The 20,812-nt window shown below is 29.0% G+C and overlaps 1 protein-coding gene across 3 annotated transcripts in view; it reads left to right on the top strand.

The window, feature by feature from the left end:
- Ptx1 (pituitary homeobox homolog Ptx1) overlaps positions 1-20,812 on the top strand; it is a 105,326-nt gene that overhangs the window by 47,165 nt on the left and 37,349 nt on the right. For 2 of the 3 annotated variants that reach the window (XM_014417476.3, XM_014417477.3), the window contains exon 3: positions 8,360-8,461. In XM_014417476.3, the coding sequence (XP_014272962.1) occupies positions 8,360-8,461 (102 nt within the window). The remainder of the gene's footprint in view (positions 1-8,359; positions 8,462-20,812) is intronic. The other variant, XM_014417479.3, reaches the window with a different exon arrangement.

The following is a 20,812-nucleotide window of genomic DNA, read 5'->3' as shown; positions in this document are numbered from 1 at the left end:
TCCTGAGTTTCGGTTTCTTTCTTGGTCTGGTTCCTAAGACAGAGGCGTTCATAGTTTGAAAGAGAGGTCGAATTGGGTGGCTTCTTGCCACATATATTTTCCATTGTAATCTCTTTACTTTCATATCAACCGCGACTACTGTTGCTTTTCTGGCAGTATTTTCTTCTCCGAATTCCCGATTCCTTGTCCCATTTTTGGGTATACTATCACCATGAGAACAGAGTTCAAACGTTTCATAATTTTTCTTACGGGTGCCAATAAGAGGCAATGTCTCACTACCGTATAAATTGAATATGTTGCATCACTGATTAAAAATCCAAAATGTTGCTACCTTAACCATGCGACCAAAGTTCAAAAACAATTGTCTCATAAATGTTTTACTTATGCATTGTACGATATGAATGGTTTATGTTAAAAACAAAAAAATCATATTTAACTATAAACCTTTATTTATAAACTGGGTTGAATATTTCTCTTAGGTTGATAATTTTTAAGCTATTGCTGTGAGATGGACTATCTGGTTCTGCACAGCAAACATTTATGTAGGATTATTAATTTAAGTCCTGATGCCTTAATTGCCAACGTGTTGTTTGCTGCTGTATGAGAGGCTTGAGTCTTAGAATTGAACACAAATTAACGTTAACATTTGTAACAATTACTCCAAAAATCAATTATGTCCATAACATTAGTTTTAATTATTGACACATATGTAATTTTTTTAAACTAAAAAACTCTCTTATTGTAAATATATCAGCACTGTTAAGTCAGAGGTGACCTCAACGATAGATGGACAGGGGAACAGGGAATACATAAAAAACGATGAGGTGAAATGTAAACGAGACTGAGCTAATGTGTGTGCTCGGGTTTGGCAACTTTTTTCACCCCGGATCCCTCTAATTGTTTAGCAATGTTCCAATTCCCTTTCAATCGCTTCCATTAAGGTTTTGTCGTTCTGATTTTTTTTTTTTTTTTTTTTTGGATTTTATCTCACATGTCATTGTTTAATCAGTGCACAGAGAATATTGAATATCAGTGAAAGTCAAAAATACAGTTTTCTCAATTCAGCACTTCTCATAAGAGTAATTTGACATAGATTAATACTATATATATTTTTTAAAATAATAATACAGATAATATAATAATAAACTAAAAAAAAAATGACTAAACACTACAATTAATCGATCTTATCCAATCAATAAGATATAAAACCGTCAGTATGATAGAATGTTATTTAGCTCTCCGTTATTTTATAATTTTTCTCCCTTTTTATAAGCTGTAATCTGTTATTGATATCGATATATGACCGTTATAAAAATAATATATTAATTTTAACTGAATATGAATGATAACTAGTACCGGGAGTCATATGAAAATCTAAATCAATCATAATGAAAATATCAATAAATATTTTAGATGTACATATATCATAATAATCGTTAGAAAAAATAATAGTTACGTTGCTAAGACAGAAAAACGAAAAAAAAAATTAATATAATAAAGAGGGTACATCATAAAAGCTTTAAATTAATATCTCGATAACCAATAAAATTATAATTTTGCTGAATAAAACATTATTGGTGTAATTTATAATATTATATAGTACTAAAGATGTATAATATAATCATATTATTATAAAATACAATAATTAAATCAGTATCTTAAAAACGGAACCATTTAGTTAAATATTATTTACCGTTATTTTTAATTCTAATTTTATTCATATTGGTGACAGAAATTAGTAGTTTTTTCTAGTATGGTTAATATTACACCATATGTGTAATTATTTTTCACATAATTATAGGTTTTATAATCATAATGAGATTTACCTTTGTGGAATAAAAATTTAATAGACTGTTCACTTGCAATATTCTTCGATTTTTGTTTAAAAAATAATTACAATAAAACTCATATCTTATTCTAGAAAGAAAATAATTTACATTTCATTGGTGCTATGAGAAGGTGGAATTTAATGAAGTGTATAATTTTCCGATTTTCTATTTTTTAATGGAATAGTACTGATAATAATTAGTTTTACTACTTAAAGTTCTCAATGTAAATACAATTATTATAAGTTTCAAGTTCTCAAAAAAAAAAGAAGATATTCTCTAGAAAATTGTTGTATTTTTACTTAAGACCGACAATGTCACTTAAACGGTAATCCTTAAAACTGAATTTCGACACTTTTTTCTGTTAGTATATCGTTGCGTAAGCTGTGATACCTCGTAACTAAAAAAAAATTAAATAAATGATTTTGATAATTTAAAAAATCAATGCATCATTTCTTCCCATTTCGACGTTTCGTCCCAACCCTCATTTTTTTGTTGTATATTTGTTTATGACTTGAAAAATTCTTTAGAGATGTGTCTGGAAGGAAGCATTTATTTATTTTTTTTTTTTGTATTATGTTATACAAAAAAATTTTTTTTCTAAATTACGATTTATTACAGTTTAAGGGACGAAATCTGGCATTTGACTTCTGTTTAAGTTTTTATACATCTTTGTTATTTTAATAAGGTATGAATACTTATTTACTATACGTTGCCTTTTGTTCTAAATTATCTGCAGCTTGAATGGCAGGACAGAATATCTGACTTCCATTAGGTTCTTAAGCGGTAACAACTGTTTGGGTGGTCTGAACAGAGGATTTATTTTCGTCTTTTAGATCTACTTTTTTTTTTTTTATCCTACAAGCCATAATTTACATGTCATTAGTAAAAATTAAGTCGTACAATACAAAAAACAGAGGTGGAGACGGGAAAACGGTCGTGTGACACGAGAGGACCGGAGAGGACCCATAGATCACCCAAGGACGGATACGTTAATAGCCGATGTCTACTCATTTTTTTTTGTAAGAAGCAACTGGATGCCGCAGCCTGGAGGTGGCCTCACATCCGCATTCACACATTTGTCCACATTTGGAAGATATCTCTCGAGATCTTATAGTTCGCCTCTTCTGTTCTTGTAACCCGATCGCTGGAAGTGAACAAGGAACAAAAAAATCTTCCCATATTTCGGAACTTCCGTGGTGTCTATCTCACTATACAGGGATTTATTGGGATTTAAATTGATGCCCGACTTATCACATACTAATCAATGTCTTCAAAAAAATATTGTTTTTATTGAATCATAGAATTTTTAGTATTCTATGAATATTTACAAAATCACCCGGTTTTCTTTTTTATTATTATTTTTTCTTCTATTTCTTATAATTTAATTTACAGCTTTTAATAACAGTGACGCGGTTAAGAAAATCTACAACAAAAATTATAAATTTCATCTACATAAACAACAAAAGTAACCTTCAAAAGTCTATTATTATATATTATTTTAACTTCTCTGAAATGATTGTCACGTACCCCTCAATTGTTATTTATAATAGTTAAACAGATTATGGCGAGGTAAATATGTCTTTTTGACAGGAAACCCTAGAAGTGATTCATAGAAATAGAACGATATATTTTTTTTTTAATATGTATTTATAAGCTAAATATTTATTACTATATATTTATTTAATAAGATATGTTAAATTTATTATTATAGTTCTTAGAAGGACATATTTAAAATCCATGTATACACGATCGACTTCAGAAATTAACGATTTACAGCTTTAGTTTTTTAACAAACCAATTTGTCATTTTTAAAAATCGGTACAAATTAGAGGATTAATGGCGGATTACGAACGATAAGAGTTTTAGAGAACACTCGAGAATGTAATTAATTTTAACTTAATATTTCAAGACTGTTAACATTATTCGATGAAAAAAAGAGATAATAATCATTAAAAAAAATAATAATAATAAATCCGTGCCTGAAACACATGAAGTACCGCGATTGTTCACATTCGGCTTTACTAGAAGTGGTGCTCTTCGTGTTTATTAACGACTTCTTAACAAGATTTTAATTTTAATTATTATAAGGAAGATAAAGGTTTATGAATTATATCTTCAGTGTATTTAGTATTTCCATCGCTTATTGGAAAGCCCTGATTTAATAATCTTAATCTGTTGCAGTAATGGGACATTAAAGACCCTTCAAGGGTCATGGGTTCAGTACATTGTATGTAAGCATTGTTCTTAGAACAAAGGTTATACAAGAAATTCATTTTTTCAAAATCACGCTTAACCAAGAGATTTTTTTCCAATTAATAGTACCCACTTTATGAGGCTGGGACCTCAGGAGGGATCAAGATCCCACAGGGTTGACTCTACTGACTGCTACAGTGTAACAGAAAATAACTATCTGCCACAGCCTGACTCGAACCCGGGTCTTTCGAGTTTGTAGCGTTGTACTTTGTACCTCCAAGGTCCTTAAGGCCTAAATATATTACTAAAGATATTTCCTGAAAATCCTTTATTATTTTCATTCAAACCGACACGTAAATGGTCCGACTATGTTGGTATCCTAGAAAAAATCTAGATTGTAAATTCATATAAGATCTGCCATTCTAATAATGAATACACTCTATAGGGTTAAAAACGTCTATATGCCAATATATTAATTGGCAGATTATTGATTGACCGTGTGTATAGATGAATGGAATATGGCCCGGGTGCGGTAAAAAAAAACTCAAATAGTAGATAATTATACTATTTTATAGAGCCAACGTTTCGCCCCACGTTGCAGGGCTTCGTCAGGGCTGTTTTGACGGCAGTTAAAAATAAAGACAACTTTATTTGACTTGACTTTATTTTTGACTGCCGTCAAAACAGCCCTGACGAAGCCCTGCAACGTGGGGCGAAACGTTGGCTCAATAAAATAGTATAATTATCTACTATTTGAGTTTTTTTTTTTACCGCACCCGGACCATATTCCATTCAAATATATTAATTGGTTTTATTTGTTTATTTAAAAAAAAAAATGTATTATGACCATAAATAACATGAATATGATGGATGTTTAAACAGTTAATGTTTTAACATCTCAGTTAGTTTTTTATCTTTAGTTGGTCTTTTATCAGTTAGGATATTATGAAGTAAATCCGAGACCAACTATTTAAAACAATTATTAATTTTATTAAAACACATTTAAATAAGTAAATTTTCTAGTTTAAATTAAGTAAATTTTTTTGTGTTAAATAAGTTAATTTTGTAGTTGTTTTATTAAAACTGGTAAATTTTCATATTTATAATGTGCCCCTGAGCCCTACAATTTTCAAAGTTGTTGATTAGATTCTCGCTTGGCTATAACAGTGACATTTGATATTTTGAGGGTATTTTAAATTTTCTAATCTTCTTCAGTTCTTTCCCAACACAACTAAATCTGGAATTTCCAATAGAATGGATTTTTTTTTTTACAGGTCCAGATATTAAATCGAATTTTAATATGAATTGATATGCAGCATTTTTTTTTGTTCCGATGCGTCTCGAAGAGATAGGAACTGAAAACAATTTGTAATGAGATTTGAAGTTTTTCGCGTAGACAAAGGAATTGGAAAAATATAAAGAATAAAATAATTTTTATAATCCAATTTTATATAAGAATCAGTTACTTGAGTAACGTCTACCGACTAAAATGATTGTAAAAGAGTGAATTAATAAATACTTGCGATTACCGTTTCCAAAGGAAAATTATATTCTGAAAAGATTTTGTTCTTTAGAATTTTTAAATTTTGCGCAGTATTTGCACTTAAATCTTCAAAAAAGAGTAAAAGTTACTGGTATTAGGTGATTTACACGTTCTGGATGCCTTGGATCTAAAAAGTTTCTTATACAAATTCATCTTAAAATCTCAATTACTATCAGAATCCAGAAAATACAAAAAAAAAAAAATTACATTTGAAATTTCAGTGTTGGGTGCTCTGGAGAAGAACTGTAGATTAGGAAACCAAAAATACCCTCCAAGAGTACAAGTCAATGTTAAGACCCAGCGAAAACTAAATGAAAATTCTAAAAATTGTTGAGGTTAGGAAGGTTGAACCAGGGTAGTGTAGGACTCTGCGTCTCATTTCTTATAGTCTTATAATTTGTTTATAATTATCACATATGGCAAATTTTCTTCAGGTAATCAATTTAAAAACATGATAATTATAAAATATGTATAACAATAATAATAAAGGCTTTGCGAACCCGAAGGTTCCATGCCGATACTACCAATCGTTTCCACGTTCTATGAAATCTGTCCAGTGACGCTTCTTCAAACCGAATCTATAAAATCAGTTTTAACGCAATCCTACTATCTACGTTTCGGTTTACCACTCGAACATTTATCCATCGATTCAGTATTTATTAACATTTCAGGGATACGCTCCTTGCTAAGTCTATCAGTACTATTTTTATTTTTTATCAGATTCGTTACTATCCTTAAAGTCGATCTGTTTGAAACGTATCATAGCTCATTTTATCATATATATTATGATATATATATATGGCACATCGTAAGGCCATAATTTTAATTTTATACTATCAAGATTAGAATTAAATGTAAGAAATGTCTCCAGAATATTCAGACCATTAAGACGTCCTCATTTCTCATCCACACTCGCCTGTCTTCAGAAAAATTAGAAGCTTAAATAAAAAAAGTTAAAACTGTACAAGGAATATAATGATGAGGGGCTTAGTTACAAATCCTTTGATTATGTAAGTGGGGGGAGGTAATGTAATGAAGTAAGGGTGCTCGTAGGTCCTCGGCTTAGTTGGGGCTTTATTCAAGATTAGCTCCTCTATTCTCCTCCATTACTGATTTACAATTACCTTACGTTATCCTTAAACCGCTCCTGGTCAGGAAACAGTGGCACGAGTGTCTTTATTATTTATAATAAAGGAAGGGGAAAAACTTTATTAAAATATAAATATAAAGTTGTGCCGCCCAACTTCATTGGACTGCTAGTCACACAGCATACTTATTTTAGTCCAATCAGACGATATTTTCAATCTTACGACAAATAACCCTATATAAGTATACAATAATAATTACAAACAGTATTAGTATATAACATTAGAACATGACTTTTTTTTTTTAATCTCATTGGTTCTTTCCCCCCCCCCCTTTATTTTCTTCCTTTTTTTAAAAATAATGTTAAATAATAAACTTTAAACAATTGTTTAAAGATAATTATCTTTAAGAATATAATGTTCATAAGGAATATGAACATGTAATATGAAACTGGAACCTTGTAAATGCTTGCCAGACAAAAATTTCAATTTATGAACCATGTATTTATTCTTATTTCTAACATTAAGTTCTATACTCCTCTCCGAGATCAGAGACCTAGTTTTTTAGTCATAAAAACAAATCATAAATTAACTTAATTTATACATAAAAAACTACTACTTAGAGATCCCAATTACTCAAATATTTAGTTTATATACGTCCAAAGCTCATTTAATCATAAAACTAAAACATTATTAGTTATTTATTAAAGCACTGTGCTACTGACAACCAAAGACTTCCAAGGACCCGGATTCGAATCCAGCTGTGGCGGATAATTATTTTCTGTTTCACTGTAGGGGTGAGTCAAACCTGTAAGTTTTTTAGACCTCCGGGATCCACATAGCCTCATGAAGTGGGTACCCTTAAATTGGGGAAAAATCTGGCGGTGGAGCGTGATTATGACCTTCCCAACCGTTGGAAGTAACAGTACTTCCTTACAGAATACTGCACAGCTAACCCTTAATCGGTTGTAGCGGTACATATTTAATTTTTTTAAAAGTTATATATTAATAAATAGTATTACTTATTATTAATATTAAAATAGTCTCATATTATTAAGCTATTTATATGAGGTTAAGTTTCGGAGTTCTATCAGATTCCTAGTGTATCCAGTCTTTGAACAACCCTTGACTGAATTAGAACCATGTGTATCTTAATTTAGAACGAAGTTTTTCAAATTAATCATTTATAATATTAATATTCAAATATATTAAATATAAAAATTTACAATTCTTCTATAAGAATAGATAAAAATTAAAACTTGAAATGATAATGAAAAGCATTTCAATATTACAAATTATAGATTCGTTAAAACACCTATATATTTCATCATTTATCGTGATTTACACTTTAAAATATAAAAAATTGTTATGCATTCCTTATAGTTTTTAAAATAATGGTTAAAATCTCGTTAAGACGTCATTAGTAACCATAAAGGTATCACTTTATATAATAGATAAAGTGGTACTTTCACCTACTCCCAAATACTATATATAACATAATTAATATTTCTTATAATAATAATATGTAATATCGGAACGTACAGGGCCAATATCATCTCGTCCAGGTTCACAATGTCTAGATCCGTCACGACAAGTTATGACTACAAATGTGACTTGGCAACATCCTGAGATGTACATTAATTTAATTTTATTTCATTATTTAATAAATAATATTGTTATATAATTATTCATATTATATTTTGTTTCAGTTTGGGCGGAGACGACTGACTACCGGGATAGCTCTCATATGGAGCAGACCCAACTCAGCTTCCAGCCTCCACGACCTAGGAACCGGGACAGGAAAGGTGAGGGTGAGCTAATTACCTTATTATTAATTATAAGTAGTAGTAATTAAACTTATTAAATGCAAACAATTATATAATTATTTAATAATTATATGTTTATCCAATAGAATAGAGGAGTTTTCTATAAAAATATATTAACATTTGACAAATTAAACTTTTACACCTAACATTTATTCAGTTCATTTCAATTTGAATTTTCCTCTGTCAAATAGCTGTTGAAAGTCAATAATAAATGAATAAAATTGAATAAAAATTAAATTATATACTTGAGATCATTTTTAAGTAATAACTTTCCAAGAGTGGATAAATTTACTTTTAATACAAAACTTCTCATTTATATTTTTATTTATTTGTTATATTAGTTCATAATCAATTCTTCATAAGATAATTGATTAAGACAACAACAAAACACATTTTTCATTGTAATTAAAATACTTTTAATTGAAATGACTTTCAATTTTAAATTTGAGAGTTTTCATGGCTGACAGTAAATATGATGAGTTTAAATTGTTATGGTTCATCTGAACCATCTGAACCTCCAATCCAACACTATAGTATTTTAGGTTTTTTTTTTTTTTTTTAATGTCTTATGCTGCTTACTTTATAATGATAGTCTCTCCGAATTTTTAGGTTAAAAAGTCGCAATTTAGTCTCAAACTATGCACAAAAATTTATTATTTTTTTTTTTTATGGCATATTATTTTGGTATGACGTCATTTCGACATAAACGTATGCTAGGCTTATTTAATCAGGGCGATTATTATTGAAATTTATTTCGTTTTATTTGTTATTAAGGCAATAATTTATTATGAATTATATTCCTTATCGTTCTTGTGCATTACCTGATTGCAAAAATTATTACTATAAAGACTACACAAAAGTTGTTTATCCCTGTGTCAAAACTAGAAAGATTTGGTTAAAGCTGGCAAGAAGGAATAAAAAATTATAATGGAATCTAAATAATAAGATTATATATTTGTTAAGATATTGTCGATGTAAATACAATGCAATATACAAATTTTAAGTTTATTAGAGGTTATATTTAATCCAAAAGACTCCTACAAATAATTAGTTATTAATAATGTAGTGATTTTGCGTTCCAAGTGGAAGACTATGTTGAAGGGGTAATTGGATGAAGGAGCTATGTAACATTTTTTGATTAGTAGAATCTTTACTTTGAATGAAGAGGATAAGTGCCTATCTTGCTAAGTGCTTAAGGAGCTAATAACTGAGATACCTAGACTTTAAATATAACAAGCTCCAAAAAAAAAAAGTTGATCTATGTTTTCTCAAAATATACTATTTGTAAGATAACCCCTTCATTAACTAACCCCGTCAATTATGTTCACTAAAAATTATGCTTTCAGTGAAAAATATAATTTTAAAGTGTGAATCGCTAAATCAATGATGTTTGTGCATGTCCAAATGACGTTACAGTGGTTAGAATTTTCCTACTGTTGGCACATAGATTAAAAATCTCATTTTTTAAAAATGAGATTTTTACATTTTAAAATCATTATCATATATCATACTGTATATGATATATGATAATGATTTTAAAATGTAAAAATCTCATTTTTTAAAAGTATGATTAATAATTAATCCTTTATCTATATCAATTAAACTATATATGATTGAGTTTTTAAATTGAATGATAATAATATTCGCATTATTTCAATTTATTTTTCTATGTCGTCGTATACCCTATACACCAAGGCGATGCCTACATAGAATTTTGTCCTTTAACTATATAATTTAGTCAGAACTATGACGAATTTTGTGTATGTCTTTTATGAATATTATTAGTGATACATGGTCTGATTAGCCAAAAATAATGAGTAATTACATATTGACTATAAGTTAAATTATTATTTAATTTGAAGTCTTTTTGATCTTGAGCCTTTCTGATCCTATGAAAATTTATTATTTTATATTTATAGTAGTTCTTTGTTTATTGTTTTTAAACATTTGTTACAAACATAATAACAAAAAATTCTTATTAAACACTATTCAGAAAAACAAGAATCTGCAAGATGTTCTGCCGTACATCAAGGAGTAGAATATATAGCAAATAGCAAATCCCTTCTCTTCTGGTATCAGTAAACGGCCAAAGTCTGTGCTTGAATATATTAAGTCGCAGTTCGATGGGAAAACTTAGGGTATTTCCTCTCAAAGTACTCTTTCTAAGTCCGTCTAACAACTGGCATTCTCAGAATGTATAATATTTTGTCTTTATTTGAATGTTAGTCCATTCAAGGGTTTGTAAGACTAGATTTAAGAGAGGCGGCTTTGCAGTTCGCAGGTACAACCAGTGTCTTGTCTTAAATTTCTATTAATATAAAAGAAAAACTTTCAGTACATAAAAGATTTATTTACAATTTGGTAACTACAGAATTCTGCCTTATAATAATAAATAGATGGTAATGAACAAATAAATACATTTTACAGTAACTTATTACAGATTAAAATAAGCAAAAATGAAATAGTAATTATAGATATTAAATGAAGTAAAATATTTCATTAAACAGAAAACGTTTTTCCAAACCATATGACCGTATTTTGAGAACATATTTTGCAAATATCATGAAAACAAAAAGGGTTATGTTACAAATAGTAAATTTTAAAAAATTTCAATTTTTTTTGTATTTAAGTTATAAATGGGATTTTGAGGTTAGAGTACCTCACGCTAGCTAGATAGGCACCTACCTACCTCCTTTATCCACAGTAAAGACTCAAAAAAAGTCACATAGATCCTTCATCCACTTACCCCTTCTTATTATTACAAACTAATTTATTATTCATTTGACCTGCTTCAAATTGAATACTAATAGAACAATTTACGTTCAATATTTTCCGAGATACAGTTTTTAAAATATTAATAATTTTTTTTTATCAAGTTGACTATTAATGAGTAATCATGTTATTTAGTTAAATATGAATAATCTTGGGAGCAGGTGGCTCAATGGTAAGGAACTGGGCTACTAACTCCAAGGATCCGGTTTCAAATCCGGCTGTGGCAGATGATTATTTTCTGTTTCACTGTAGCCGTGAGTCAGCCCAGTATGTTCAGAAGTCCACCCAACCTAATTAAATGGGTAATTATGAATCCCTTAATTATGGAAAAATCCGGAAGTCGGGCGTGATTCTGACAATTACCTCCTTGCACAACCGTTGTTCTAGTAACAGTACTTTGTTACTAAGTACTGCACCCCTGACTGGGTGACTTACAAAGTATTCTACCCTTGTAGTGGTACAGATTTCATTTTTTTTAATGAATATTTTTAGGTAATCAGCAAAAGTTATAAATATTTTTACATGATTTTGACATTATGCCTCATTTTGAATATGAGTTATATTTTGAGAAACCTTCGTCATTTCAGGAACCATTTGACAGATTATTATTAGGGATCAATTTGAAGATCGTTAATTACACTATAATGTGGTCTATAATGATAATAACGATAATAATATTTTTATAAATATTTGCCAAAATACATCCACAAAATTGTTATTTTGGTTTTTAAAAATTGTATCTCAGAAAATATTGAACGTAAAGAGTTCTATTAGGATTCAATTTGATTAATAAAATAGTTTATAATAATTGAAAGGGTAAGTGGATGAAGGATCTATGTAACTTTTTTTGATTTTTGGAGATTACTGAGGATAAAGGAGGTAGGTGATTAACATGGAACATAGGTAACTGGAACATAAAGAACTCTATCCACGACAATTTAGTCACAGTTTTATTCATAAATAATTTTCCCCCAGCTCTGATACTACAATATTCCTTACAATATCCCAAAATAAGAACCTTCAGCCTTTATTTATTCGATACTTGCTTAGTAACTACAGATAACATGTTTTCATCCTAGATACCTTCCACTACGAAGCTATAAATTATACAAAAACCCATCGAATTAAATGATCTCATCGTTTGATCAATCCAAATACTCTGAATTTTTACATTTTTTCCTGGGACCCGTCTATTTTTAGTAAGGATTTAAAAAACAGCATTATCATTGTTTAGTTTTTTAGTTCTTATTGGTTCAATAATTAAACTGAGAAGACAGCTACTTTCACTAAACTCCATCCGATGTATATTGTAAAAGTATACTCTAATTTGTAACAAACTTCTTTCATCATAAAATTTTTATTTTTATTATTATTAAAAAGCAAACCCTGAATCACAAACGTCCTAGTTTCACAGTCTATGCATACAGATAAATGAATACTATTTCTAATTCATACATTATTAAGATTTGAAAATAATACATACGTATTACACTGGTTGGTGTAATACCCACTCGCCAAAACGTTAACAGATAGATAACATGATACAGAGAGACATCTCCGTAATGACTCCTGATGATCGGGCCAATTACTTACCCAAGAAGAGGAGGGTGTGAGGTCTATTCCTGGCGGCTGAGGCTGTTTGTCAAGGCGGTCCTTCATCATCGGGAGATTATCCTCCAAGCGGTTGATATATTACTGCTCCCGTTCTCATCTGTAATCACTAAACCTCTGTCAAAGTTTACTGCCGCAGTTTCCTACAGTATGTCCTGTCGTATTTTTTTATTATATCAGGAGTCTGGGCATTTGTCTTCGAGATGGAAGTCCTTAAAACATTCACGTAACTCTTGCATAAAGTGATAATTTTTACGTAACTATTTGTTTCATAATTTTACATTATTTAAAAAATGATTATCAATTCTAATTACTAGATAATGTTTGAATGAACCATTTACTAAAAATGTCGAACTTAAAGAAATTTTTTTTTAATGTATGACACACCTTAAACGTACAAAAACATCCAATGTTCAACACTATTTTTATAGAATCCATAAATTCAACGAATTTCAAACATCTAAAAAAAATATTGCATTAATTTTAAACATTCTGCATCGTAAATTAATCATTTAACCAAAACGTTTCCTAATTTTTGAAATTTGTACGGAGTATTCCTATATTCACCGAACCCGTCAAATCGACGGGCAAGCTTATTTCATGAACAATCATATGTTTCCTTCGTTTGTAAAATCATTCCACCAATAATAAATATAAGAGTGAAAGAAAAGTCTTTACTAATATATTTCCAATTTATCTCGATCACTGTTGATAATGTATACAAAAGCAGATTGTATGGCCTAATTGTCGACTTTTAATTTCTTCAATAAAATCCCTTATGTTTGTCGCCTAAGAAACAAGAGACGATCTTTAGTAGGATTGCTGCAGTGACAGTGTGCGAAAGTTTCAATTGTCGTACACAATTTATATTTATTATTAAGTATCTACAATAGGGTAATAATTTTTTTTATTTCGACCAATTCCCTTTTAATACCCTCTAGCATCATGAGTAAATCCAGAAGATATAATAAGATATTGAACAAAATTACCATAAACAATGAAGATTTTTCAGTAGATATCTCCGAAGAAGAACTTTATGCATTAGGCCATAGCGAAGCTGACAGATAATATATTGTCATTATTTTTTAAATGATAAAAAAAAAAGAAAGACTTTTTACTTATTAATATTTTATTTATATTTATTATATACAACTGATTTTTTAAAAAAAGATTATGTGTATTTTCGTTTACCCGTAAATTTTATAAAATAAATACAAATTAAAAAAAAATCATTCATTTTTTCATTCAGTGTTTAAAATCTTTAAATCGCATTTTTTAAAAGTAAAATCCATGACTGTAGTATTTTTGAATTGGTAATCATTATAATAAGAAGAATGAGGTTCGGTCAGGTTTTGATACAAAACAATTCTTTATCACTTATTTTATTTAATCTAGCATTAGAATACTTTGTCAAAAACGTGATGAATACCGAAAAGAGGTGGTAAAATACCGACGGGGTATGCTAAAGTGAGGACAAGGAAACTATAAAACTAAATACAATTACTTTGATGAACTCTAGTAAGTAACAAGGTTCGAAATAAATACGGATGAAACAAAATAAATGGTTAGTATGAGCTCTTTTATTGGTGAATTTGACTTAAATTTGAGCGATTGTTAACATCTGTTGGTCGAATAGTTTCTGGGATATAGTTATTCATAAGCCGATATTTTTTTTTTCATATAAAATAAAATACATATTTTAAAATTTTGTTTTGACAAATATCATAGTAACAGTTTACTCCTAAAAAAAATTATAAACTACTTCATGCTGCATTTAACCGGCTTCAATTTCTTTCAGTAGTAAAAGAAATAGGTACGACTCATGATAAAGTCGAAGTAATACCAATAATAATGATGTCAATAAATATTTATTTCATTTATTTTCAAATTCTTCTTTAAAGTACTCTCAGATAAAAGGTATATCCTATCTTGTATTCAATTTTACCAAGTAAATTAAGATATCAAAACCGAAAAGAACAAATAGAAATACATAACGCTTCTTCTACGTGATAAATGTCATGAGCGATATGGGCGGCACCGCGTTTAACTTAAGAATTTAAATGAAACTCAGTTTTTCATCTATAATTCATTATTCTATATAATAATAATTCTAAACTACATTAAAAAGACAAACAAATCACTATATTAAATGTGTATTTTGAACATTATATAGTTTGGCGAGGTACCTCGCAAGGGTGAAAAAACCGTTATTCTAATAAAAAAAAAAATACGATTCACAATCTTTAAAAAGTACCAAAAATATTTTGTTTAGCATGAGTCTCCGTTACTTTTTGAATTTCAATACACTGCTATAATCCTTAATAATTCAACATGTTAAAAATCCATCTATATTTTTAATTTATCTAGTAGATGATGCATTTAAGAGTATTTTAAAACAATATTGATCCCTATCTAGATCTAAATATTGTGTTTTTATAAAACCTTTAGAAATGGTTATGATTTTTAAAAAAAATTTTAAATTTTATTCATTATAGTCTCAAATTAAATTATTTAGTCCAAAAATTGTATCAAGGTAAGATAAATTATAAATAATATTGTTAATTAATTGTTGAGGATCATAGACGTAATAAAAGTTGTTTTATAATAGATTGTTCCTGAGGATAGCCGAATTGGCCGAAGAATAAAATGTTTGATACTATAATGGATAAAATTTAAAATTGTTTATTTAAACAACGTCGACTAGTCTCAAGAAAGTGTTTAAGATTAAAATTTTTAATGTTTTTAATAGTTAGAGGGATTATGATAGGTATATACAAGAGTATTTTTGCTAACAAATATTCAAAAATAGGTGCATGAAAAGATTTTTAAAAGCGCGATTTCCGAGCCTTATAATAGCAATAAATTAATAAAACCAAAAAAATAATTCAAGAAAACTTGTAAATGATTTTGTTTTTTCTTGTTTTATTAGGATATTATTACACAATTAATTCTGCCACGTTTTATCTAAATCTTATCAAGTGGATATCAATTTAATTCTTTATCGGGTGATTAGACATGTAATCAGCCTTAAATTATATTTGATATTTTTCAAAATTTCAATAACAATTATTTTCAATTCTAATGCACAAGTCCCATTCTTCTATATCAACAAGATGTAGATTCCTAATGTGAGGCAGGCAGAATTTATAAAGTAGAAGTAATAGGTTTTTATTTTCTAGATTAAAATGTTAAACTTTTATTTATTCTATATTTATTTCCACCATCACCTCACCTTTAGTCTATTGTGGGTTTGGTAGAAATGACATATCAGAAGATATCTGAGAACATCATGTTTGAATTGTTGTTGCAGACATAAGGTATAGCTAATTTCTAATTTCAGTGGATATTTTGTATTTTTAATTAATGAAATAACTAGTTCAGTTATGTCTTTTTGACATTGTGATGAAAATAGAAAACCATGACGAAATGCAACTAAACCCAAGACATTAAAATTAATTTGCATCGCGCAATTACCGATCTCAATTTTCTTATAGTTAATTGTTTTTTTTTTCTATATTTTATGCTTCAACTCATTCTGTCGAGGAAGTAAACAACAGAATTATCACTATACTTGTATAATTCAAGTATTACACGGGTTTGATTGTTGGGGGATATTATCCTAATTACTTATACTGAAAAAAAATGAAATAAAAGCTCTCTTCTAATAGCTATGAAATAATTGATTTAGTTTTCCAAAAAGGGTTAAAATATAGTTGTTTGAATTTAAATTAATTTTGCCTATCTATAATTTTACAAGAAATAATGGAAGGGATTATAGGTTACAATTCGATGTTACGATGGAAGATGGGTTTCTTTCTAGCTGTTTTCTTCTCTCATCTTGCCACCGTCTCTCTTGCCTGAGTCTGATGAAGATCTAATCACTCATGATGCATTGTAGAAGAAAGTGTGCTTGCTCTTTTCACTTGTACAGGCCAATAGGGCTCACTACTCTCTACCCTTCCATATGTTTTCACTAGAGGGCAACATTTCCAAATCACATTAAAAAAATTCTTGAGGGGGCATCCTCAAACACTACTGTTTTAGCCGCAAACTAAAATCCACTGTCTTGCGCATCTTTAAACAATTGTCAACATCACGCTAAACCACCAAGTTTTTCCATCAACCCCTTGTTTCTGCTTTTCACTATCTTAATCTCATCTTTGAAGTATCATTACATGGTTTATAGAGATAATGAAATCAATTTTAATTTCTAGAAGATTAAAACGTCGATTTGTTCATTCCCCTCAATACGGAAACTACTTAATAGAACAATTGCCATGATAGTTAAACGAAAATATTGTCGACACAGCTGTACGAACAACATATATAGAGAGAAGATAAAAGAGAGAGACGCGGAGAGATATAGATCAACATGCGAACCCCTCGCTTTGTAGAGAACGGCTCGACAGCTAACTGTCACAGCCAGGGAAAAACGACGTCCCCTAACTGCATTCTGATTGGTCAATAGCAATTAGTCATTCACCAATCACGTTTTGTAATCAGCGTCCGGGTTCCTTTTATTTCTGCCCCTCTGTGAATGGGAAATCGAATAAAATTTGTTAATGATGTTTTCATTGGATAATTGTAACGTTGCCATCAAATGGAACAGAGCATAATAAGCCTTATTTAAACAGGCTTGTGTGTGTTGTTTCACTTTTCTATCTCATTTGATTAATTTATTTAATTTTAATTATGGATTATCATATTTGAACAGCCCTTCGGTGATATTCAACAGTTAAGTGTTTGACTTCAATATAGTCAGCTATTTAAGTTTGACTCACTTTACATTATGGGCTGATGGAATGTCTCATGTGCTAATCAAGATTACATGTTATACAAATCTGGTGCGGTGTGCGCATCCATCATACAACTTTCACTCACCACCTTATTTTTAGCTGAAATTAATTCTCGCTCGTTTCAGAAAAGATATTCCTAAATTATTCACCATTGCAGTACTTTACCATACTAATTTTCTAAATGAGTCCTTTAATTAACATTTTCCAACTCCAATCTCAACAGTTTTCAGAAAAATACTTTTTAAAAGATTTCTGGTTTTAACATTTTGCCATTTTTCCTCTGAGCAGTATGGCTGAAATATAACATTATACCGGTTAGCTAAAATTATATTACACTCTTGACCATTTATTCAATGCTAAATTGTTGAAATCTTTATCGAATATTGAGTTAAATAGATTCAATATGAAAATTGTATCTAGTTCAAGATTGCGCACTGTTGTATATATTTATTATCATATTAGGGTTTATTTATATGTTTTCTAAGATGCAGAAAATAAACATAAAATCGATTTCATGGTCGCGCGCTTGTGATTCATTTCAACTTTTAAGAAATATATTAACATAAATTAAAGAAGTCACATTTCGATTGTCTCTGAAGAAGACTGTCACCACTCAAAATAATTTTTTTTTTTTTTTACGTTTTCACAATGAAACGACTGCAAGTTGTTATTCTAGATGGCGCAGTAAGAATTACAACTTGTAACTCTCTTCCACATAAAAATATAAACGAATTGCAGTCGTTTCATTGTGAAAACAAAAAAATGAATTATTTTGAGTTGTGACAGTCTTCTTCCAAACCGACGATAAGAATCAAAGTACATGTAATTGTAATTGCAATTACTAAGGGTCAAGAAATAATTGTAACTGCGATTACTTAGCACCAAAAGATAGTTGTAAGGGAGAATCACAATTATAATTACTTCAGTGTAATTCTTCTTCTAAATTTTTGACATTATAAACCATTTAACGGTTATCTTAGTGTTATTAAAATGCTACTGAAACATTAAATTACTCATGTAAATGTTTATTGAATTTCCCAACTTACCGAAGGTCTGGAAAGTGTTCTCCAGGGATTTTCCCTTTTCCTTAACATTTCTAGAAAACTAAACTCTATATATATTGTTTATAAGTTATGTTGATCATAATAATCCTTTTTATTCTTTTATTATTTTAATGCTGATTCTATCGTGGTGATTGTATACATTAAAAAATCTTCATTGCAACAAACTCACCACTCTACGTTTCATATTATTCACACCGACCTAAGAATTCCAACTGTAACGAACCACATTCCTTTATGACTTACAAACAATTTCGCGAACGTTCAAAATTACACTTACAACAATTACATGAACTTTTCTATAACTTGGTAAGTCTGATGACTAAAAATGACATCACCGACGTAACTCTGAAGAGGAGTTAGATAAAGGATCTCCTAGTTTGATCTAATGGTTTACTTGAACGACAGGAGGATGCATCACTGGGTACTGTGTCCCTAATGCCAAACCATGTCATACCATAATATGACAGCTCATTTGCTAATTGTAATTATTTTACAGATGAAATAAAAAAAAATCTTCATTGGATGACAACTTAAGAAAGGAAGCATTAGTTTAAACCGAAGTATAAACCTGTCTTTTAGAGTCTCACATTATGACCATCTATATGTATCAGTATTTTGTAACAAGTTAATTTTTTTTAAACAAATCTACACACACCTTGAAAAATATTATACTTCATAATAGAAATAAATATAACGCTGTGAGCGCAATCCATGAAAAGTTCATACAAGTTAGTGGCTCAATAATATATGTGTAAAGCCTAGTGAACCTAAATTGAAGTTTTGTAGGTTTTAATAACATTTTTTATAATAATATGTTTCGAATGACGAAAAACGTATAAATAAAACACGTCATACATACTTGTAATTGTATTATAATTACTTGGAATTTGAGGGGAAAAACAATTACGGTAGAATGTATTGGTAATTGCAGTGATAATTACAATTACTGTAGTTCACCATGTAATTGCAAAGTAGTTTTAATTATTTTGTTGCCTAATTATGCAAAAATTATAATTACTTGGAATTTGAGGGGAAAAACAATTACGGTAGTATGGATTGCTAATTGCAATTAATGTAGTAATTGCAATGACAATTACAATTACTGTAGTTCACCATGTAATTGCAAAGTAGTTTTAATTATTTTGTTGCCTAATTATGCAAAAATTATAATTACTTGGAATTTGAGGGGAAAAACAATTACGGTAGAATGTATTGGTAATTGCAGTGATAATTACAATTACTGTAGTTCACCATGTAATTGCAAAGTAGTTTTAATTATTTTTTTGCCTAATTATGAAAAAAAAAATAGAGAAAAGAACAAATCAAGAAATTTAAAAAAAAATCAGTTTTAACCACAATAGTCACATCTTAAAAGTTAAAAATTAGCGACAAATTTTCAAAATTATCTTAACAAGAAAATTTTGGAATATATAAAATTCTTAGTTTTCAATTTAGGTTACCAATCGCTTTGTTTTAGCAGTTTATGGCGTGAAATTACGTGATGTTTGCAATTAGGTCATTTATTGGATTTTGTAACCGATTTTCTTCTCCAAGGTAGATTTTTATACTTCTTTATGTAGAAGGTCACTCAAGGTCATTATGATAACGTATCTTTTCGAGAGTATAATTGGAATAATTTGAGAGAGCATAATTACTACTTTTAATGTTCATAAATAATAATGTAATGATATCCTACAACTATTAATATTTCTCGGCACGTTACTGTAAATTAAAATCTAGTGTTAAAATTTATATTTAATAAATTAAACAGAAAAATTTAAACATAAAATATTTCTATTAAGAATTTCTGAAACTTTAATTCTTTTTAACACATTGTCAGTGCAAAGTTAAATTGGTAGATCTTTAATTTTGTCTATCTTTTTTTATGGTATATTCTATTCTCTTGGCAATACCAAAAAAAATACGTGACATCACAGAATAAAAATAAAATAAAATGATCAAACGATTCGTATTGAAATTAGAAATGAGCTATTACATTATATCTGCAACCATATTTTAAACACAATATTGTTCTTGGAAATTTTTAGATACCCAATCATGATATTGCATCAATGATATTCTACCGAAGATAA

This window comes from Halyomorpha halys, unplaced genomic scaffold (genome assembly GCF_000696795.3).
Source record: "Halyomorpha halys isolate HHAL.00 unplaced genomic scaffold, Hhal_1.1 Scaffold157.1, whole genome shotgun sequence".
NCBI lineage: Eukaryota > Metazoa > Arthropoda > Insecta > Hemiptera > Pentatomidae > Halyomorpha > Halyomorpha halys.
The sequence above is the reverse complement of the archived record's forward strand: the minus strand, read 5'-3'. Positions and strand labels throughout refer to the sequence as shown.